The 16,052-nt window shown below is 47.0% G+C and overlaps 1 protein-coding gene across 11 annotated transcripts in view; it reads right to left on the reverse strand.

Moving 5' to 3' along the window:
- Positions 1-559: 559 nt before the first annotated feature.
- vit (vitrin) overlaps positions 560-16,052 on the reverse strand; it is a 19,512-nt gene continuing 4,019 nt past the window's right edge. For 2 of the 11 annotated variants that reach the window (XM_047028990.1, XM_047028991.1), the window contains exons 2-23: positions 14,687-14,770; positions 14,169-14,234; positions 13,655-13,811; positions 13,237-13,370; positions 12,646-12,723; positions 12,155-12,346; positions 11,462-11,509; positions 10,752-10,784; positions 10,590-10,640; positions 9,814-9,876; positions 9,370-9,480; positions 6,709-6,783; positions 6,439-6,537; positions 5,881-5,943; positions 5,419-5,469; positions 5,029-5,079; positions 4,570-4,635; positions 4,318-4,465; positions 4,025-4,128; positions 3,170-3,396; positions 2,505-3,018; positions 560-2,085 (exon numbers count right to left, since the gene is read on the reverse strand). In XM_047028990.1, the coding sequence (XP_046884946.1) occupies positions 1,907-2,085; positions 2,505-3,018; positions 3,170-3,396; positions 4,025-4,128; positions 4,318-4,465; positions 4,570-4,635; positions 5,029-5,079; positions 5,419-5,469; positions 5,881-5,943; positions 6,439-6,537; positions 6,709-6,783; positions 9,370-9,480; positions 9,814-9,876; positions 10,590-10,640; positions 10,752-10,784; positions 11,462-11,509; positions 12,155-12,346; positions 12,646-12,723; positions 13,237-13,370; positions 13,655-13,811; positions 14,169-14,234; positions 14,687-14,720 (2,544 nt within the window). In that variant the 5' untranslated portion in view covers positions 14,721-14,770 and the 3' untranslated portion in view covers positions 560-1,906. The remainder of the gene's footprint in view (positions 2,086-2,504; positions 3,019-3,169; positions 3,397-4,024; positions 4,129-4,317; positions 4,466-4,569; positions 4,636-5,028; positions 5,080-5,418; positions 5,470-5,880; positions 5,944-6,438; positions 6,538-6,708; positions 6,784-9,369; positions 9,481-9,813; positions 9,877-10,589; positions 10,641-10,751; positions 10,785-11,461; positions 11,510-12,154; positions 12,347-12,645; positions 12,724-13,236; positions 13,371-13,654; positions 13,812-14,168; positions 14,235-14,686; positions 14,771-16,052) is intronic. The other 9 variants (XM_047028994.1, XM_047028993.1, XM_047028996.1 and 6 more) reach the window with 9 other exon arrangements.

Genomic DNA, 16,052 nt, shown 5'->3' on the forward strand with positions numbered 1-16,052 from the left:
ACCCATTACTAGTAATGCGAATCAATCAAGGTATCCATGTACATCTTCAAAAGAGCCATTTTCTCAGTCACTGGTTTGTATATGAAAATATGTTCAAATAAAACTGCTGTAAAGTATTGCCTGTGTCCAATGTCTTGTTTTTCTACCTTTTGTTAAGGTAAAAACAAATAAACCTATAGACTGATGTAAAAAATTTAAGGAGTGACAGTAAAAAGTTGTGGCAGGTCTTGGAACGCTTTCTTACATCAATACAACACATCCGCCAGGAATCCTGTAGATCGCCGACAATTTGGAATATCTCACGTATGTTAATGGGTGATCAGAAATGTCTCTTTAATCTCAGTCATGTCGACATCGCTAACTCCCTCTCTTATCCAGCAGCAGACCCAGACATAGTAAACATTTGGTGTTCAGCCCCAACTTGGGACCTAGTCAAGGTTTGATGTGAGCTTTGATCGGAACTTCCACAGTTTATGCTCATGGAGCATTAACACTTCCCATCTCTGACTGTATTCCTTGCTGAAAGCAGGCATACTAAATAACATTCAATGCAAAGAAGTTTCGTAATTATTTTATTAAAAATTGCATTAGAATATTGATCAAATGGTTTATTTAAAAATTACAAGCAAAAAAAGGCTTTTTAATATGCATATGTACAAACAAAACAAACATTACAGGGAGAATATCATAAATACTCTTTCAACAACACCAAATATCTGCCACGGGAACCACACTAGGTTAACGGAGTGACTGGTATCATGTGACCACACTGTAGGTTAACGGAGTGACTTATCATGTGACCACACTGTAGGTTAACGGAGTGACTGGTATCATGTGACCACACTAGGTTAGGACCACACTGTGTCCACCTAAACATTGCAACTAACATGCTCCCTAATAACTCCAATCATAACTTCAAATTTGTACCAACATGTTGTTGATTAGATTGTTATGGCTTATACACACACAAACGGCTTCCTGTTATCATGCATAGCTGAATACTTGAAGTCCATCCTGACCGGAAGATGACAACATGAGAGCTGAATCTGAGTCCCTCATCCCTGGACGCCCATACGCTGTCTGGTCCCATTCAGATAACACAACCTCTGGACAGAGAGCTGGATGAAGTCGTACATCAAAACTCCCCCTTAAAAAAACACCATATTCTGTTTATTATGCTACGTTAAACCAGAAGAACAAATGCTAGGCATGCTTCATGTCTATGTTTCTCTGCAAGCATCATGTCCCAATGGGGTAGTTGACTTGTCGTTCATGTTCCCCTTCATGTTGCCCTGTCCTCCTCATAACCCTGACTGCTCTTAAGCCAGAGAGTCATATTCTGAAATTAAGGTCAAGGTGGTCATGTGACCCACAACATCCACCCTTCACTGTGAGCCCACACTGTGAGCCCAATCTCTGTCCAACAACGACTTCCAATGATATGTTGTGTTTACGTATGGATTTATTGTTCATGCCCACTATCTTCTGTAATGTCCTTGTTCAGATGTTCAGGACTGTTGACAGCCTGGAACATCAGAGAACTGATCTAGGTTGTCTGGATCCATTCAGACACAAAGATAGTAAACTATGTCAACACAAGTTCAGCTAACGTTGCTACTGTGCTGTATTGGTGGTTACATCCACCCCTTCAGAAGAGAATAATGTTCTAATCCTAGCTTGGATAAATGTGTATGTCAACAAGCATGCTGTTTTCTGAGCTGGATCTACACAGCCATGTTGAAAAGCCTCATGGTCTGTGTTTGATACAGTTGAGGTGACAGTGTAGGCCTCTCTAAACACCATCGCCCTACCTCCCTCCCCCCTCCCCCCCTCCCCACCCTCCTCGTCCAGCCCCCTCTCCCCTCCCCCTTCTCTCCCCTCCCCCAGGTCAGTCCATGCTCTCTGCTTAGTTCCGGGGCTGGGAGTTGAACTCCTGGCAGATGTTGTGGATGATCTTGGGCACAAACTTGTAGAGGCTGTCAAACTCGTCCACGAAGAAGGAGTGCTCTTTGTCGGGGTCGGTGGCGATGTACTCCAGTTCATCCTGGGCTGCCCAGGCGATACCGATGGAGTATGCGATGACACCTGGGTCAGGGGAGAGAGAAGTCATCACACACAGGCCTCCAGGCACCTGGCAACACAACGTTAAAACACACACACACACAAACAGGAAGCTGACCCGACACAGGCGTGAGGAAGTCTGAGGGAGGCTGTTGTGTCAATAAACCCAGAGTTTACCTACGGTGTGACAGGACAGACCTTTTTCAACCAGGGGCTGACCTCTCACCCTAACCCTGACCTCTCACCCTAACCCTGACGTCTCACCCTAACCTCTCACCCTAACCCTGACCTCTCACCCTAACCCTGACCTCTCACCCTGACCTCTCACCCTAACCCTGACCTCTCACCCTAACCTCTCACCCTAACCCTGACCTCTCACCCTGACCTCTCACCCTAACCCTGACCTCTCACCCTAACCTCTCACCCTAACCCTGACCTCTCACCTTGGCGATGGACAGCCAGCGCTGGCACTCTGACGTCATCGTAGGAGCGGCCATCAGTGATGACGATCATGATCTTGCGCTTGTTGGGTTTGGACTTGCTGAAGAGCTGGTCAGCTGCGTAGGTGATGGCAGCGCCAGTGCTGGTTCCTCCGCTCCAGTAGTTGATGCGCTTGATGGCGTTCAGCAGGTCGGCCTTATGGTTGTGCTGACCGAAGGCAAATTCCAGCCTCTGCTCGTAGGTGTACTGTACAGCCCCCACCCGCGTGTCCGTGTCGGAGATCTCAAACTCCCGTGTGACGTTAGCCACAAACTGCAGCACCGTGCGGAAGTTTCCAGTGCCCACGCTGCTGGAGCCGTCGATGACGAAGGCGATGTCGTTGGCGTTGAGGCAGGTCTTACTGCACATCAGCCGGTCGGTGTCACACACGCGCTTCACCAGGGGCTGCACCGCCTTCCGCAGGGTGAACCAGCTGGACACGGGCAAGGAGTAGAAGCCGTTGGTCCGACACACAGCCTGGGGAATCCGATGACACAAAATAACATTTAAAGACTGAACGTTTATTGTCACTACAACATATTGTAAAGTGGTGTGACAGAAAAGCGTACGTCAGACTAACTAACCTCCTTCAGCACTCGCGAGTCGACAGTGATCGTCCATTGCCTACCTTGTCCACAAAGTTAGCCTCCACCACGTTCTGCTTCTCGTTCTCATCCGGACCCTCAATTGTGACGAAGAATATGTTAATGCCAGACTCTCTGGCCAGACGGGAAGCCTCCTCCACCTTGTCAGTGGGCCAACCATCCACCAGAACCACGGCCACGTTGGGCGCTCCACCACGGTTACCGTTAGCATCGCTGTAGTAGTGCTTGTTGACGTAGGAAAGGGCCTTCCCTAGAGAGGCACAAGGGGGAAGCAGAGAGGCGTGTTTACACCACACACGGGCAGCAAAGACACCATCCCCTCACCTCTGGGTAAGTATATCGTGCCAGTTCCCTGTCAAGCTTGTATAAAATGGTGCTTTAGGCTGTATGTCCGTTTGTTAAGGGAGTATCATTTAACTTGTCATAACAATCATGCTGGTTCAAGGCAAAGCCTTTGGGAGAAAACAGGAGGTTCTGTTGTGCTGTGAACATGCAGGGAGGCCTTGTTGATTGAGGGAAGTTAAGGGTAAACACACAAACACTATTTGTATCAGGATGCAAAATTTAGCATGTCACGGAGTTACGACTGCATTCTGACGCACTAACAAAAACAGAAGACCAGTACTTATAGTATGAGGCTGACCTCCTGTGCTGGTAAAACCAAATATTCTGGTCAGACCGGGGGAAAAAAACCCATTGCTCAGTGGAGCAGGACTATAATTTAGCTAACACTGTCTATGCTCAAATTTAGATTTAATTCTAGCCTCTTACGTGAAAATACTGGTAAACGGCGACTGAACCACGCGATAATTGTGCCCTTCTGGCTGACACTGAACAGTGTGGCAGCCCCTGTCCTGGTCGAGCACCAGGCCACTCACCCACGTTGGAGAGACCCCCTTTCTGGACGATCTTCTCGATGGCAGACTTCACATCTCTGGAGTTCGAATAGGTCTTTAGACTCATCTCAGTCACTGGCTCGTCCCTTCAGAAGAACAGACACACACAGATCTCTCTCCTCATCAGCACCAGAAGCACTGTCCCCCCCCCCCCCCCCCCCCACACACACACACACACACACACAAAGCTTTCCAACCCACATCGGAAAACAAACCTACGCCCCTTGTTAGCGTGTATGTCTGTTGCCATGGGAACGCTGGACGAGAGTTCTTACCCAAACTGAATGATGCCCATCATGGGTCCAGCTATGCCCACATTCAACACCTGCGACACCTCAGCAAGGAAGTCCTTTTGGATCTTGAAGCGACGCTTCCCAATGCTCCAGCTGCCGTCCATCAGGAAGGCAATGTCCACGTTACAGTCTGCACATACCACCACAGTGCCACACAGTGAGAACTGGGTCAGAAACAGTCAGAGCCAGGGTCGTGTGTGTGAAACAGGAGGGGGAGGAGGAGGAGGGACGTACTTGGGTCTCCCTGAGATGCCGGCTCTGGGGTTCTGGGGATAGAATCCTGCTCTCGGACGCTGGACCCTGGAAGACACAGAGACATGTGGTTACAGGGCTTTTTCTAGGGCTGAAACGCCCAAACCCAGCCCAGGGCAGCCCAGCCAAACCCAGCCCAGCCCAGGGCAGGGCAGAGTGGCTGTTCTGGACCCTGTAGTGGACGGAGACTACGCCAAATGGTAATGGATTAGTTCCTGGACCAGTCCAGAGAACTGCAACGAAAGGCTGAGCAGTTAAGTGGAAACTGTTTACACAGGGTGTTTCTTTCCCTCCTGTAGAGGTCCTCTATGACTGAACACGCCGGTCTCAACAGCACGACAAGTCGCTCAGTGCAAGAGCTGATGGGTGATGAATGAAACTGTCCATGGTTGTGTGCTGTGGTCCAATCAGGCGCTGCAAGGCGGAACAGAAGCTTCTTACCTGCGGTGTCATACGGAGCGACTTCTGGCTTCCAGGCGTCTACAGGCTCCACTGTGTAGCAGAGCATATGCAACAAGCTGAGCATTAGCACAGTACCCCCACTAAGCAACGGGCTGAGCACTCACCATCAGCATACACAGTGATATTTGAGCATTCGGACAATTCAGCCAATGCTGCGTTGAGCTCAAGCAAACCTTTTGTTAAATTGGAAAGGCATGGCAAAGGTATTCTGAACAAAATGGCAATGTGTGGGCCAAACTGAAGTGGCAGATTTTTCGCATCAGTAGGATCCTCTCGACCGAAGGCAAGACAAAGCCTGGCAGCACGACTTGTTAGACGACCGGAAGGTACAGTCTGTGTTTGAACGACAGACTCCCGGGGGGTACCCACCTCTGGTGACGGTTGTCTCTGGGACCACTTTACCGCGGCTGCTGTCTGGGTCTGTAGAGAGACACACAGCAGCAGTCATGGCTTCGCACACATCGGACATTTACAACACCTGAGATACAGTTTCAAACAATTATCCCTCCAGTCAGGTCAAAGGTTTATATTTATTTATGCTTGTTTATGTGTTTTTTTTCTTCTTTTTTTTCTGTGGCTTGGCCAGTTGGTCTCCTAAAACCATTTCTCTTCAATTTTACATTTCACCGGCTCAACCATGCCACCAAAAACCGGAGGGAACCAAGGTCTATAATTCCCAGATGTTGGCCTTGTGGAAGTCATTTTTTGTCTTGTCATTTGTCCATACAGTGGGTTTATCCTAAGTTGGTGATTTTAGGCTTGGATTTTGGTGTGTTCTTTCTTGGTGCTGAACATAAATAAACTTGGAAAGAGCAAATGAAAGCCACTTACTGTATTGTCCAAAGTTATAAAACCATCTGTCATACTCTGAGATATCAGGCCTGGGTTCACGAGCTAGAGAAAGGCGTGGTAAGATCTGTTAGTATTCTCACAGTGGGCATCCAGTGAAGATGCACACATTGCCATGGCTGGGATGGTTAGGGGAATGGCTGACTCCATTTCCAACCATCCCTAAACCATTTTAGAGAATGTCCTTTCACGGATCATTTCCTTCATTGTAGCTCTGTCTGTCTGGTTCTCTCTTGCCCCACAGTAAACCTGGCCATACGTACAGCACCAGACCAGGGTCATATATCAGAGAAAGCTCTGAGTCATATGGCAGGCACATGGCATGGATCAACACATCTTGAGAGATATTGGCACGGTTTGCCTATGGGGCAAAATTGAACACATACTTGAACAGGAGATACCTGTATATATCAGTCATACAAGCCATAGTATGATTTGTACATCAGCATAGCTGGTATAAACAGATGTAGGAATGAGGTACTTTCCAGCCGAGTGCGAGGCAGCACAGCAGGTGATCCAGGTGACCGGGGCCAGACCTACCTGGCTCAGACGCATCTCCTTCGGCCCAGGTGTAGCCCGAGTCAGGTGAACCACGACTAGAGTCTGAGTGTGAGCTGGAGAAGACTGTGGCATCCGCTACTACAGAGAGCACATTTGAATGGAGGACCGTTATGTTTGAGAAAGTATGATTTGATTATGATTGTTTTAAATTAAAGTTTAGACGTTGGTTTATGAGGTTGGGTTAAGAGATTTAGGGTTGGTTGTGTCGTGTTTTTCTTTTGAGTCGTTTTCAACGGCTGCGTTTGCTACCTGCAGGCCGCCTCGGCCCAGGGTACCAGTCGGGACGAGCGAAGGAGGTCGGAGGCCAGTCTCTCCGAGCAAAAGCTGCGAGTGGGAAGATGACACAGGTTTGGTCATGGATCAGGCACTGGCACCACTAGAAGCAGCACACACCTGAGGTCTGGATAGGTACTCGCTCTCCAACATCAGTCGAACCCCATGTGAAGGGTGCTTTGTTGCTTCGGAGCACTGACCAAAACACCTTAAAGATTTGTTATGTTACTTTGATGATGATTTCTCAGGTTCTATGGTAAATGTTTTTAATACAGTACAACCCTGAAGCAATAAATACTATTTAAGATGTTCTTACAATTGGGAAGTTATATTTCACTTTAGTCTCAGCATTATTTTTTATTTTAGGGGTTTGATGGCTTTACAGTGTACCTATTTACAGTTTGTGACTGAAGTTTGTTTTTTTCTGAATGTATGGCACCGATGCACTCCGTTGTACGTCTGTTTGTACCTGCGGGAGGAACAAACTAACGTACGGTGAAAGCACAGGGTCACAGAAAAATGTGTTTCTAGTTCCTCAGAGTGATACTTAATCCAGATGCTGTTGGCTTAGTTTCTCCTCAGTTTCAAGGGCATACTTTCCCCTCACATAGTGACGGATGTTCCTAACAAGAGCTCAAGCGGACGAATAACAAATTATTACTAACACTGAAACAGCCAACAGAGAATCTATGTTCCCACCATGCGAGAACTGTGATAAACTGACAAGTCAAAAACAACCCAGAAAGCCACGACAGCCGTGAGAGTCTGTCCAGAGGACCACAACATCGTTCCATGTTCCCCCCCGTTAGCTGAGGAATATCCAGACACACAGGGGGCTTACAACAACTCCCAGCCTGGTCTCTGAGTTCCCATCAGCAGCAGGAGGGAGCTGGAGCTGGAGCCTGTTGACTGGGACAGGCTGGGAGAGAACAGCTAGCATGGCTCTGGAGCGTGGGAGTATTGTTATAGTGACAGTGTCAAATTCGGGACAGTATATATTGTAAATCAACAGAGATTAGGGCAGCTCATAACCAGACAAAGCCCTAACCCTATTCCCCAGACAATTGGATGAAGATGGTGCTTAAACGGGATTTAGATTAACTCTCAGATCTGATATTCAGCCTCTGTGTATTTAAGTCAAGGTTCAAAGGGGATTTAAGGATATCTTCACGTGTGGTTAACGCAAGCCAGTTCATTGAGGGTTTACATTTAGGCCAAACTTCTTGTATTCACAATCAGAGATGGGAAGCCACCAGGTACAAATACTTTGTTGTTGTACTTGTGTATTTTTCTGGTATCAGTACTTTACTTAACTATCAATTTTTCTGACAACTTTTTACTTTCACTCCTTAAATGTTTTAAACAAATATTTGTACTTTCTTCTTCTTGCTTTTTCAAGCCAGGCTTTTTACTTTAGTTTTAATCTGTAATTGGTGACATGATAAAAAATATTTTTGAAAAAAAGTTTTGAAAGGTTGAAAAAATATTTTCGAAAAAGGTTTTGAAAGGTTGAAAGATATTTTTGGTTTCTTTAAAAAAATAGGTCTGCATCATTGATGAGTACTTGAAGATGAAGACTTTACTAAACTTTACCGTACTCTATTGTACTCTACTGTGCTTTAATTTCCTCTGTTTTAGGCCTCTCTGTTCTCCTCTCCTCCCCTTTCACTGTGTGAATTATCTTCTTTTAGTTTGAAAGGTAAAACAAATATTTTACATATTTTCTACAGGTTTAAAAATTATTTTCGACAAAAAGTTTCTAAAGGTTTTTAAAATATTTTTCTAACATTTGATCTCCCTGCAGATCTTTTCGGCTTGTCTTTCCTGCTGTCATTATTCCACCATGTTCTCTTTTGGGTCCTTCAAGTGAGCATAAGTCTGCTAACTGCCCTGCCCCTCTACCACAGCCTCTACCTCAGCCTCTACCACAGCCTCTACCACAGCCTCTACCCCAGCCTCTACCTAATAATAATAATAATTCATTTAATTTATAACGCACTCTACATTCTGAATCTCAGAGTACTTCTACCTCAGCCTCTACCTCTATCTGAGCCGCTACCACAGCCTCTACATCTATCTCAGCCTCTACCACAGCCTCTATCTCAGCCCCAGCCTCTACCTCTGCCTCAACCTCTATCTCAGCCTCTACCTCAGCCTCTACCTCTATCTCAGCCTCTGCCTCAGCCTCTACCTCTATCTCAGCCCCAGCCTCTACCTATATCTCAGCCTCTGACTCAGCCTCTACCTCTGCCTCTACCTATATCTCAGCCTCTGACTCAGCCTCTACCACAGCCTCTACCTCTGCCTCAGCCTCTACCACAGCCTCTACATCTACCACAGCCTCTACCACAGCCTCTACCTCAGCCTCTATCTCAGCCTCTACCACAGCCTCTACCACAGCCTCTACCTCTGCCCTGTGGTTATATGGCTCAGCAGCTCTCCAGTAGACTGCAGCCTCATGCAGAGGGTTAACATTAGTGTTGCTTTATAAAACATCTCAACCGGGGGGGTTTATTGATTTGGTTGGTTCCCTGTTTGATCAGATGTCCCTACCTCTCTACCTCCGCTGGGCAGGCGTGTTTAGAAGTGCAGCTGAACGGTACCACCTGGTCAGACCAGGGGCCAAGGGACACTTACTGGGGTTAGACTGGGCCTGGCTCTGACCCTGGCCCTGGCCCTGGCTCTGACCCTGGCTCTGACCCTGGCCCTGGCCCCTCTCTGGTGAGGCCTGCTGAACCCTGTTGAAAGCTGGTTAGCGTTAAGAAACAGAAGAAGAGAAGGAGAGAGGGATGGACAGGAGTCAGGACTGCAGCTCTGTCCACAAACTCAGCCCAGCTGTTTTGACTGGGGTGGAGGGGTAGCCTGGCCTCAGAGGGATTTAAGAGCAGAAGGCCAGATGCTGGCTGTATTTACAGGCCTGAGCTTGGTTTCAGCGTGTTCATTTGATCTTTCGTCTTGGAAAATAACATTAGGAGGAAGGACTGCTGATAGCTACTGAGTACAGTTCAGTATCTAACAGCGGGGATCTTGAGGGGAATGATGTGGAGGATTAGTGAGGGGGGGGAGGGGAGAGGGGCTGACCTGAACCAGAGGGAGAGGCGGGCAGTCTCCTGTTGATAGACCCTGATTCTGGCCTGCGAACACCTGGGATTTAGAAGGCAAGAGTAACATCAGACACCGACACAAACGCCCTCAAAGCAATGAAGGGTTAGTTACCACATATATTAACAGACTGAACTGTTTACATGAAGTATGTCGAACATCTCCAATCTGGGACTGTTTTTCCATACAAAACTATTTTAAAATGAACAAAACCTGTCTGCACTTGCCAGTACTATCACATACCGTAACATTGCTTTCCTGCCAAAATCCATTCACCAGATTTAGACCAAGAAGTGGAGTTCTAACCATTCATAGCTTTGTCCACATGTTTGGCAGTGGTGAGGTGTGTTGGATAGGTGTCAATGTTTCATGAGTGTAAGAGTTTGCAGGTAGAGCAGAGGTGTTAGATGGCTTAGTCAGGACAGGGCTAACATGGCCTGGCTCAAAGACAACAGATCTGGGCTGGTCCAGAACGTTCCCGTATACCCCTGAGCGCACAGTCTTGAGGACAGCTGTGCATACACACAGCACTGGTGCCATGCAGGTTTTAGGGATTTCACCCCAGTGAGGAAGAAAGGAATGAAACAGAGAAAAGTGCAGATGTGAGTGTGAGAGAGGAAGAGAGAGAGCGAGACAGAGAGAGAGACAGATACAGAGAGACGGAGAGAGAGAGACAGAGACAAGCATGCACAGAGTGGAGGCCCTGAGGAAACAGCGGGAGGAGGGAACATCAGGACGATCAAAGCTCTGGTTACCTGTGTTGACGCGCGGAGAAAACCTATTCGGATAGGAACCGCCTCTGAATGCTTAGAAGAGATTGAGTGGTTTGGGATTAGATTCTGGATTATACGATATCTCAGGGTGAGCTCTCCTAAAACTGGTGATTCAGAACAGATCGTGAAGGTCGGTCCACATACCTTGGCTTGGACCCTTTCCCTGGCCATTCTGCCCTACGCCAATGTTGAGAATGACACAGTAGGGTTTAGGAAAACTGTACCACAACATTAAAAAGCTCTTTACTTATATCCTTATAGTCTTGAATTTTTTTTCATTCTTGAGTTTAATCAGTGAGCCGGCTAGGTAGTATTACCTTATAGAGAGTAGCTGTTAAAGATTTTAGTTGCTTAAAACTTTACATTTAAAATAAATAGGATATACTTGGCTCAGGTTATGCTGCACAGAAGGTGACATTTGACACATTAAATTACTGAATCAGGCTTGCATTACTAAGAAGGAAAAATTTTCAAGTTTCCGATCAGATTCACAGCATCTACAGAAGCCTAAAAGCCAATGCAGGTTGCATCTGCAAGTTGCATTTAATTAGTTCATTAGCCATTTAATTTCAATAGATTTAAATTCAAGCATTCAGAATGCTTTTAATCCTGATGAGATGTGGTAGAAAACACCAAAAGGATGAGAAGTGCACGGACACACACAGACCCTGTCAGCTCCCTGGTGAGCACACCTACACACCCTCACCCGCCTCATGGTCCCCTGGTGAGCACACCTGCACACCCTCACCCGCCTCATGGCCCCCTGGTGAGCACACCTGCACACCCTCACCCGCCTCATGGCCCCCTGGTGAGCACACCTGCACACCCTCACCCTGTCACTTGGAGGAACTTACTTGGGCTGGATGCTGCCGCCACAGAGGCAAAGTATGGATGACTGCTCCCTGGATCAGAGAGACAAGGGCACACAAGGTCACCCGAGAGAGACACACAGAGAGAGAGAGACAGAGAGAGAGAGACAGAGAGACACACAGAGAGAGGGAGAGAGAGAGAAACTGTCTAGGACACCACTACGCTGCAAATTGTCAAACAGTTAATTCAACCACCAGGAGTGTTGATAAGGGTCCATCTCAAGAGAGTGATCCCATTCAAACCATCCTGGCGTTTAACACTTTGAAATGTTGCTGTGCAGGTTCCCAGTCTCCTCTCAGATACAGAACCTTTGTACCTTGGTCTAATGACAGCTGGGATCGTCTCACAACACTTTCATCTGATGTGACTGATGAGGTATCAGACTAATGAAAGCTTGTCCAAGTCATGGTGATGTTGCCTTAAAGTGGATCTCTAGCTGGGATTGGTGTTACCAGATCAATTCTTACTGTCATTAATCAGAGGATGCAGCGTTGCCACACGTCAGTCAACACGCAATCCCAAACATGACATACATGGATCCGTACATTTCAGAAGAGAAAGCTTCATAAATGAACATGTATGTATGTGTGTGTATGTATGTACGTACATCTACATACATACCTGCACCTTCGCTCCATGTTTGTGGGTGTGTGCGTGTGTGTTGATGTGTGAATCACCTGCATCCCTGACTTTGTGGACGACAGCGCGTGCCTTGGTGGTGGTGCTGGTGGGTGGGGGGGTGGTGGTGGGTGGAGGCGTGGTGGTGGAGGGGGGCTCGGGGGGGGTGGTCGTGATGGTGGTGGTGGGCTCTGGAGCCACCGTGGCAGGCAGGACGGTGGTGACCAAGGGGGGTTTGGCCTCCTTCTGACCTGCAGCCGTCGACAGAGGAAGGAGGTGAAGGATGGAGGGATGGATGAGAAGAGCTGCCACAGTAACTCCAGTGTTGTGATGCATTCTTGACATTCCTCTGAGGATAGGAGCGCCCCTTCTCCTCTGTGTTCCCTCCAGGTCAGCCGCACAAGACACAGCTTCTGTGCCCCGGGATTTTCCTTCGACGTACCGAAATACTACTATACTAACTACTCATGGACCAACTGCAGTTTATTCCCATCACAGAGACTACTCTCACGGGGGCTGCGGCTCCCGCTAAAATAGGCCGAGCTCTCACCTGTTTTCACTGTGGAGGGTCGTGAGGGGGTGTAGTCCAGGGTGGAGGGGTAAATCACTCCTTTCTTTGGCTTCCCCACTATACAAACATCAAGAATAGACATGATGATCAGGTGGTTTTAAACGACTGTGGAGACGTGTGAATGACAGATGAACTGCACTGTGGACTGGGGGAAGACGTCACTTTAAATAAGTCAAATAAAAAACTATTAATACAATTATTATTTTGGTTGTAATAAGTAAATTAATCTGCTAATGGAACAAGTGAAAGTTCATGTTACGTAAGATTTCTTGATGTGATATTTAGACTTTTCAAGATATAAACATTTTATTAAAGCAGATTCATTTTCTTTAATCTAGTAAATCTTTTTCTAGAAACAACAGGATCCAACAACCTACACAGCAACTTAAAAACCTTATGACTTCAACAAAACAGTAAATCATCTTTCACCAAGACATTCAATATGCCTTGTCTAAAAGGTCCCTGTATCTTACTGAAATGTTACTTGTCAGGTGATTGTGTAAGCATTATGACATATTTTGACTAGAAACTAGACAAATATACTTTTATATTTAGGTGTTTTTCATCTACCTGAGACCGTAAAAGATTCCCGCCACTTGGGCAGGGAGAGAGAGCGGACCCCGTTGGAGAGACTTCCCTTGTAGATATTCTGTCCCGCCATTTTCCTCACGATCACCTTCCCTCCAGAGTTGGTTATGACTCCACTGTGAAGACAGAACTTGAGTCAGGCTTCGAGAAACTGTCCAACTAACATCGTGAAGCTTCTAGTAGGAGTTGTGTTCAGTCCCACGCCACAACACAGAGTGTGTGAGTTTCCTTTCATCAATTTCCGGACACAGTACTGTGTGGCTCTGTCCCAGGTCTTGAATTACTATAATCCAAGAGCTAAAACACAGCAAACATTGTGGACCTTTAAAACCAGAACAAATAAACGGACTATGCTCCTGCACATCCCCAGCAGACATGGTAACAGAGCCCAGAGACTCACCTGTGGATGGCAGCGTTACAGATGCTGGAGATGGAAGCGAACACTCCTGTCCCGTACACCTGCTGTTTGGCCTCCTTACAGCTGGCGGGACATTTAGCTATGAACTCTGGAAGGTTGATTTTCCCTGCGCGGACATCACACTCGATGGTAGGGATCACTAGGGTGGGGATATGGTACCAGGTACAGGGTTAGGGTACCAGGTACAGGGTTAGGGTTCAGGGTACCAGGTACAGGGTTCAGGGTACCAGGTACAGGGATTGGGTTCAGGGTACCAGGTTCAGGGTTCAGGGTACCATGTTCAGGGTTCAGGGTACCAGGTACAGGGTTCAGGGCACAGGGGTACAGAGTACAGGGTTCAGGGTTCAGGGTTCAGGGTTCTGGGTACCAGGTTCAGGGTACCAGGTACAGGGTTCAGGGCACAGGGGTTCAGGGGTACAGGGGCTGAATGGAAGCATGTGGACACTAGCAGGAGTCGTGTGTCGTGTGTCAAACATTGTGTCTTGTTTGTTTCTACCTTGTTTTGGCTTCTTGGTCTTGGATCCGTTGGGTTTGGCTCCACAGCTGCAGAAGACCAGGACAGCTATAGGAAGGAAACACCAGATCACACACAGGCAGGATTATCAGGGACTGGTTACTGGGCTCACAGCGTTTGCATTTAAAAGAGAGAGAGAGTGAAAATGTGTATAAAATGTAGGTGTGTGTGTGCGCAGGCGTTTGTGGTTGTGTTCGTTGCAGATGTACAGTAAGCACACGAGAGACGAGAGATTGAAGCCAGTGGTATTTAGGAAACATGCTCATCAGTTCAGTGTGGTCTACATGCTCATCAGTTCAGTGTGGTCTACATGCTCATCAGTTCAGTGTGGTCTACATGCTCTTTTTAGGCAGACTGGGTGTATTTGTCTGTGCTTGTGTGTTAGTGTGTGTGTGTGTGTGTGTGTGTGTGTGTGTGTGTGTGTGTGTGTGTGTGTGTGTGTGTGTGTGTGTGTGTGTGTGTGTGTGTGTGTGTGTGTGTGTGAATGAGTTCAAACCTACCAAGGCAGATGGCAGTGAGCGCTGCTCTGGTCATCTTGAGGAGGGCTGGTTTGGCAAGTCTGTCAGACGTCTTTGTACTACCTCCTGAGAGAGAGACAGTGACAGAGAGAGAGAGCATGAGAGAGATAAACAGAGATAAACAGAGAGAGAGAGAGAGAGAGAGAGAGAGAGAGAGAGAGAGAGAGAGAGAGAGAGAGAGAGAGAGAGAGAGAGAGAGACAGAGAGACAGACAGACAGACAGACAGACAGACAGACAGACAGACAGACAGACAGACAGACAGACAGACAGACAGACAGACAGACAGACAGAGTTCTACATGAGGCAGACCTCATGGATTGAGTCAATAAGGAGAGCAATAGGCTTCATGATATCAGTAGAAGTATTTTCCAGAACAACCAACAGTATGTCTACAGTCAAAATGCAAGTCTGGTGTATTTGCTCTGTATTCTAGAAGTTGGCTCCAAGTGAAAGGTTTCAAGTTCAATCATGACCCTTTTGTTTATGACTGTTTACTATACACGTAGGAAAAATGTCTCTCTGTGATTTTGATTCAAAGGGGACGCTGGTAGATGGAGAAAAAAAAACAATGTCAGAGCTTGTGTCAACAAGAATATGAAATGGTCTCCAAGGCTTCATCCCAGGCAGTGCTGTTCTTCTCCAGTAATAATAGTACAGGTGCTGCTGGAGAGTACTTGTTTTTTCCGGGCCTGTGCAGATTAATGTCTACTGAGGAGACTGTGTAATCACAGGGTCAGACAAGGAGAGAGTTTCCATCCAAAGGAGTCTCTCATGAACACCTGTGATGCAGCCCAGGTCCTCTGGAGGGGACAGGGTTGGAGAACTCGGACTGCAGGGTTGATGTGATCATGTTGGAATCAGGATATCATTCACTTGTGGGGTTAGACCAACAGACTGATAAAAAGAAGGAATTTATCACTGTAAGCAGACGCTTTTATCCAAAGTGACCTAGACAGGGGGATTTGAACCTGCAAACTCATGATGCACAGTCAAAAGCTTAACCCACATAGACAATCCTATCCCCTACAACCTACAAGACTACAACCAAGAGCATTATATTTGGCTTTGGTTCAGTGCTGACCAGCACTGTAATATGCTAAACTTTTACAGCTGGGAACTGTAAACCTCAGGGGTTTATGATCCAGTGCTGAGGAATTATAGATATAAAATCAACTTGCTGTTTATCTGGGAAATCTGTCAGAACCAGCACTGTACACAGTGACAGTAACAGAGCATTAGACTCATTTAGTCAAAACATCCGTTTTTTTTATATCTCCAATGTTTTTATGGTGAATAATCCCCAATGCTGTGGTCCTCTGGCAGACCTGAGTCTAGGGGAAAAGTCGT

Source organism: Hypomesus transpacificus, chromosome 11 (assembly GCF_021917145.1).
Source record: "Hypomesus transpacificus isolate Combined female chromosome 11, fHypTra1, whole genome shotgun sequence".
NCBI lineage: Eukaryota > Metazoa > Chordata > Actinopteri > Osmeriformes > Osmeridae > Hypomesus > Hypomesus transpacificus.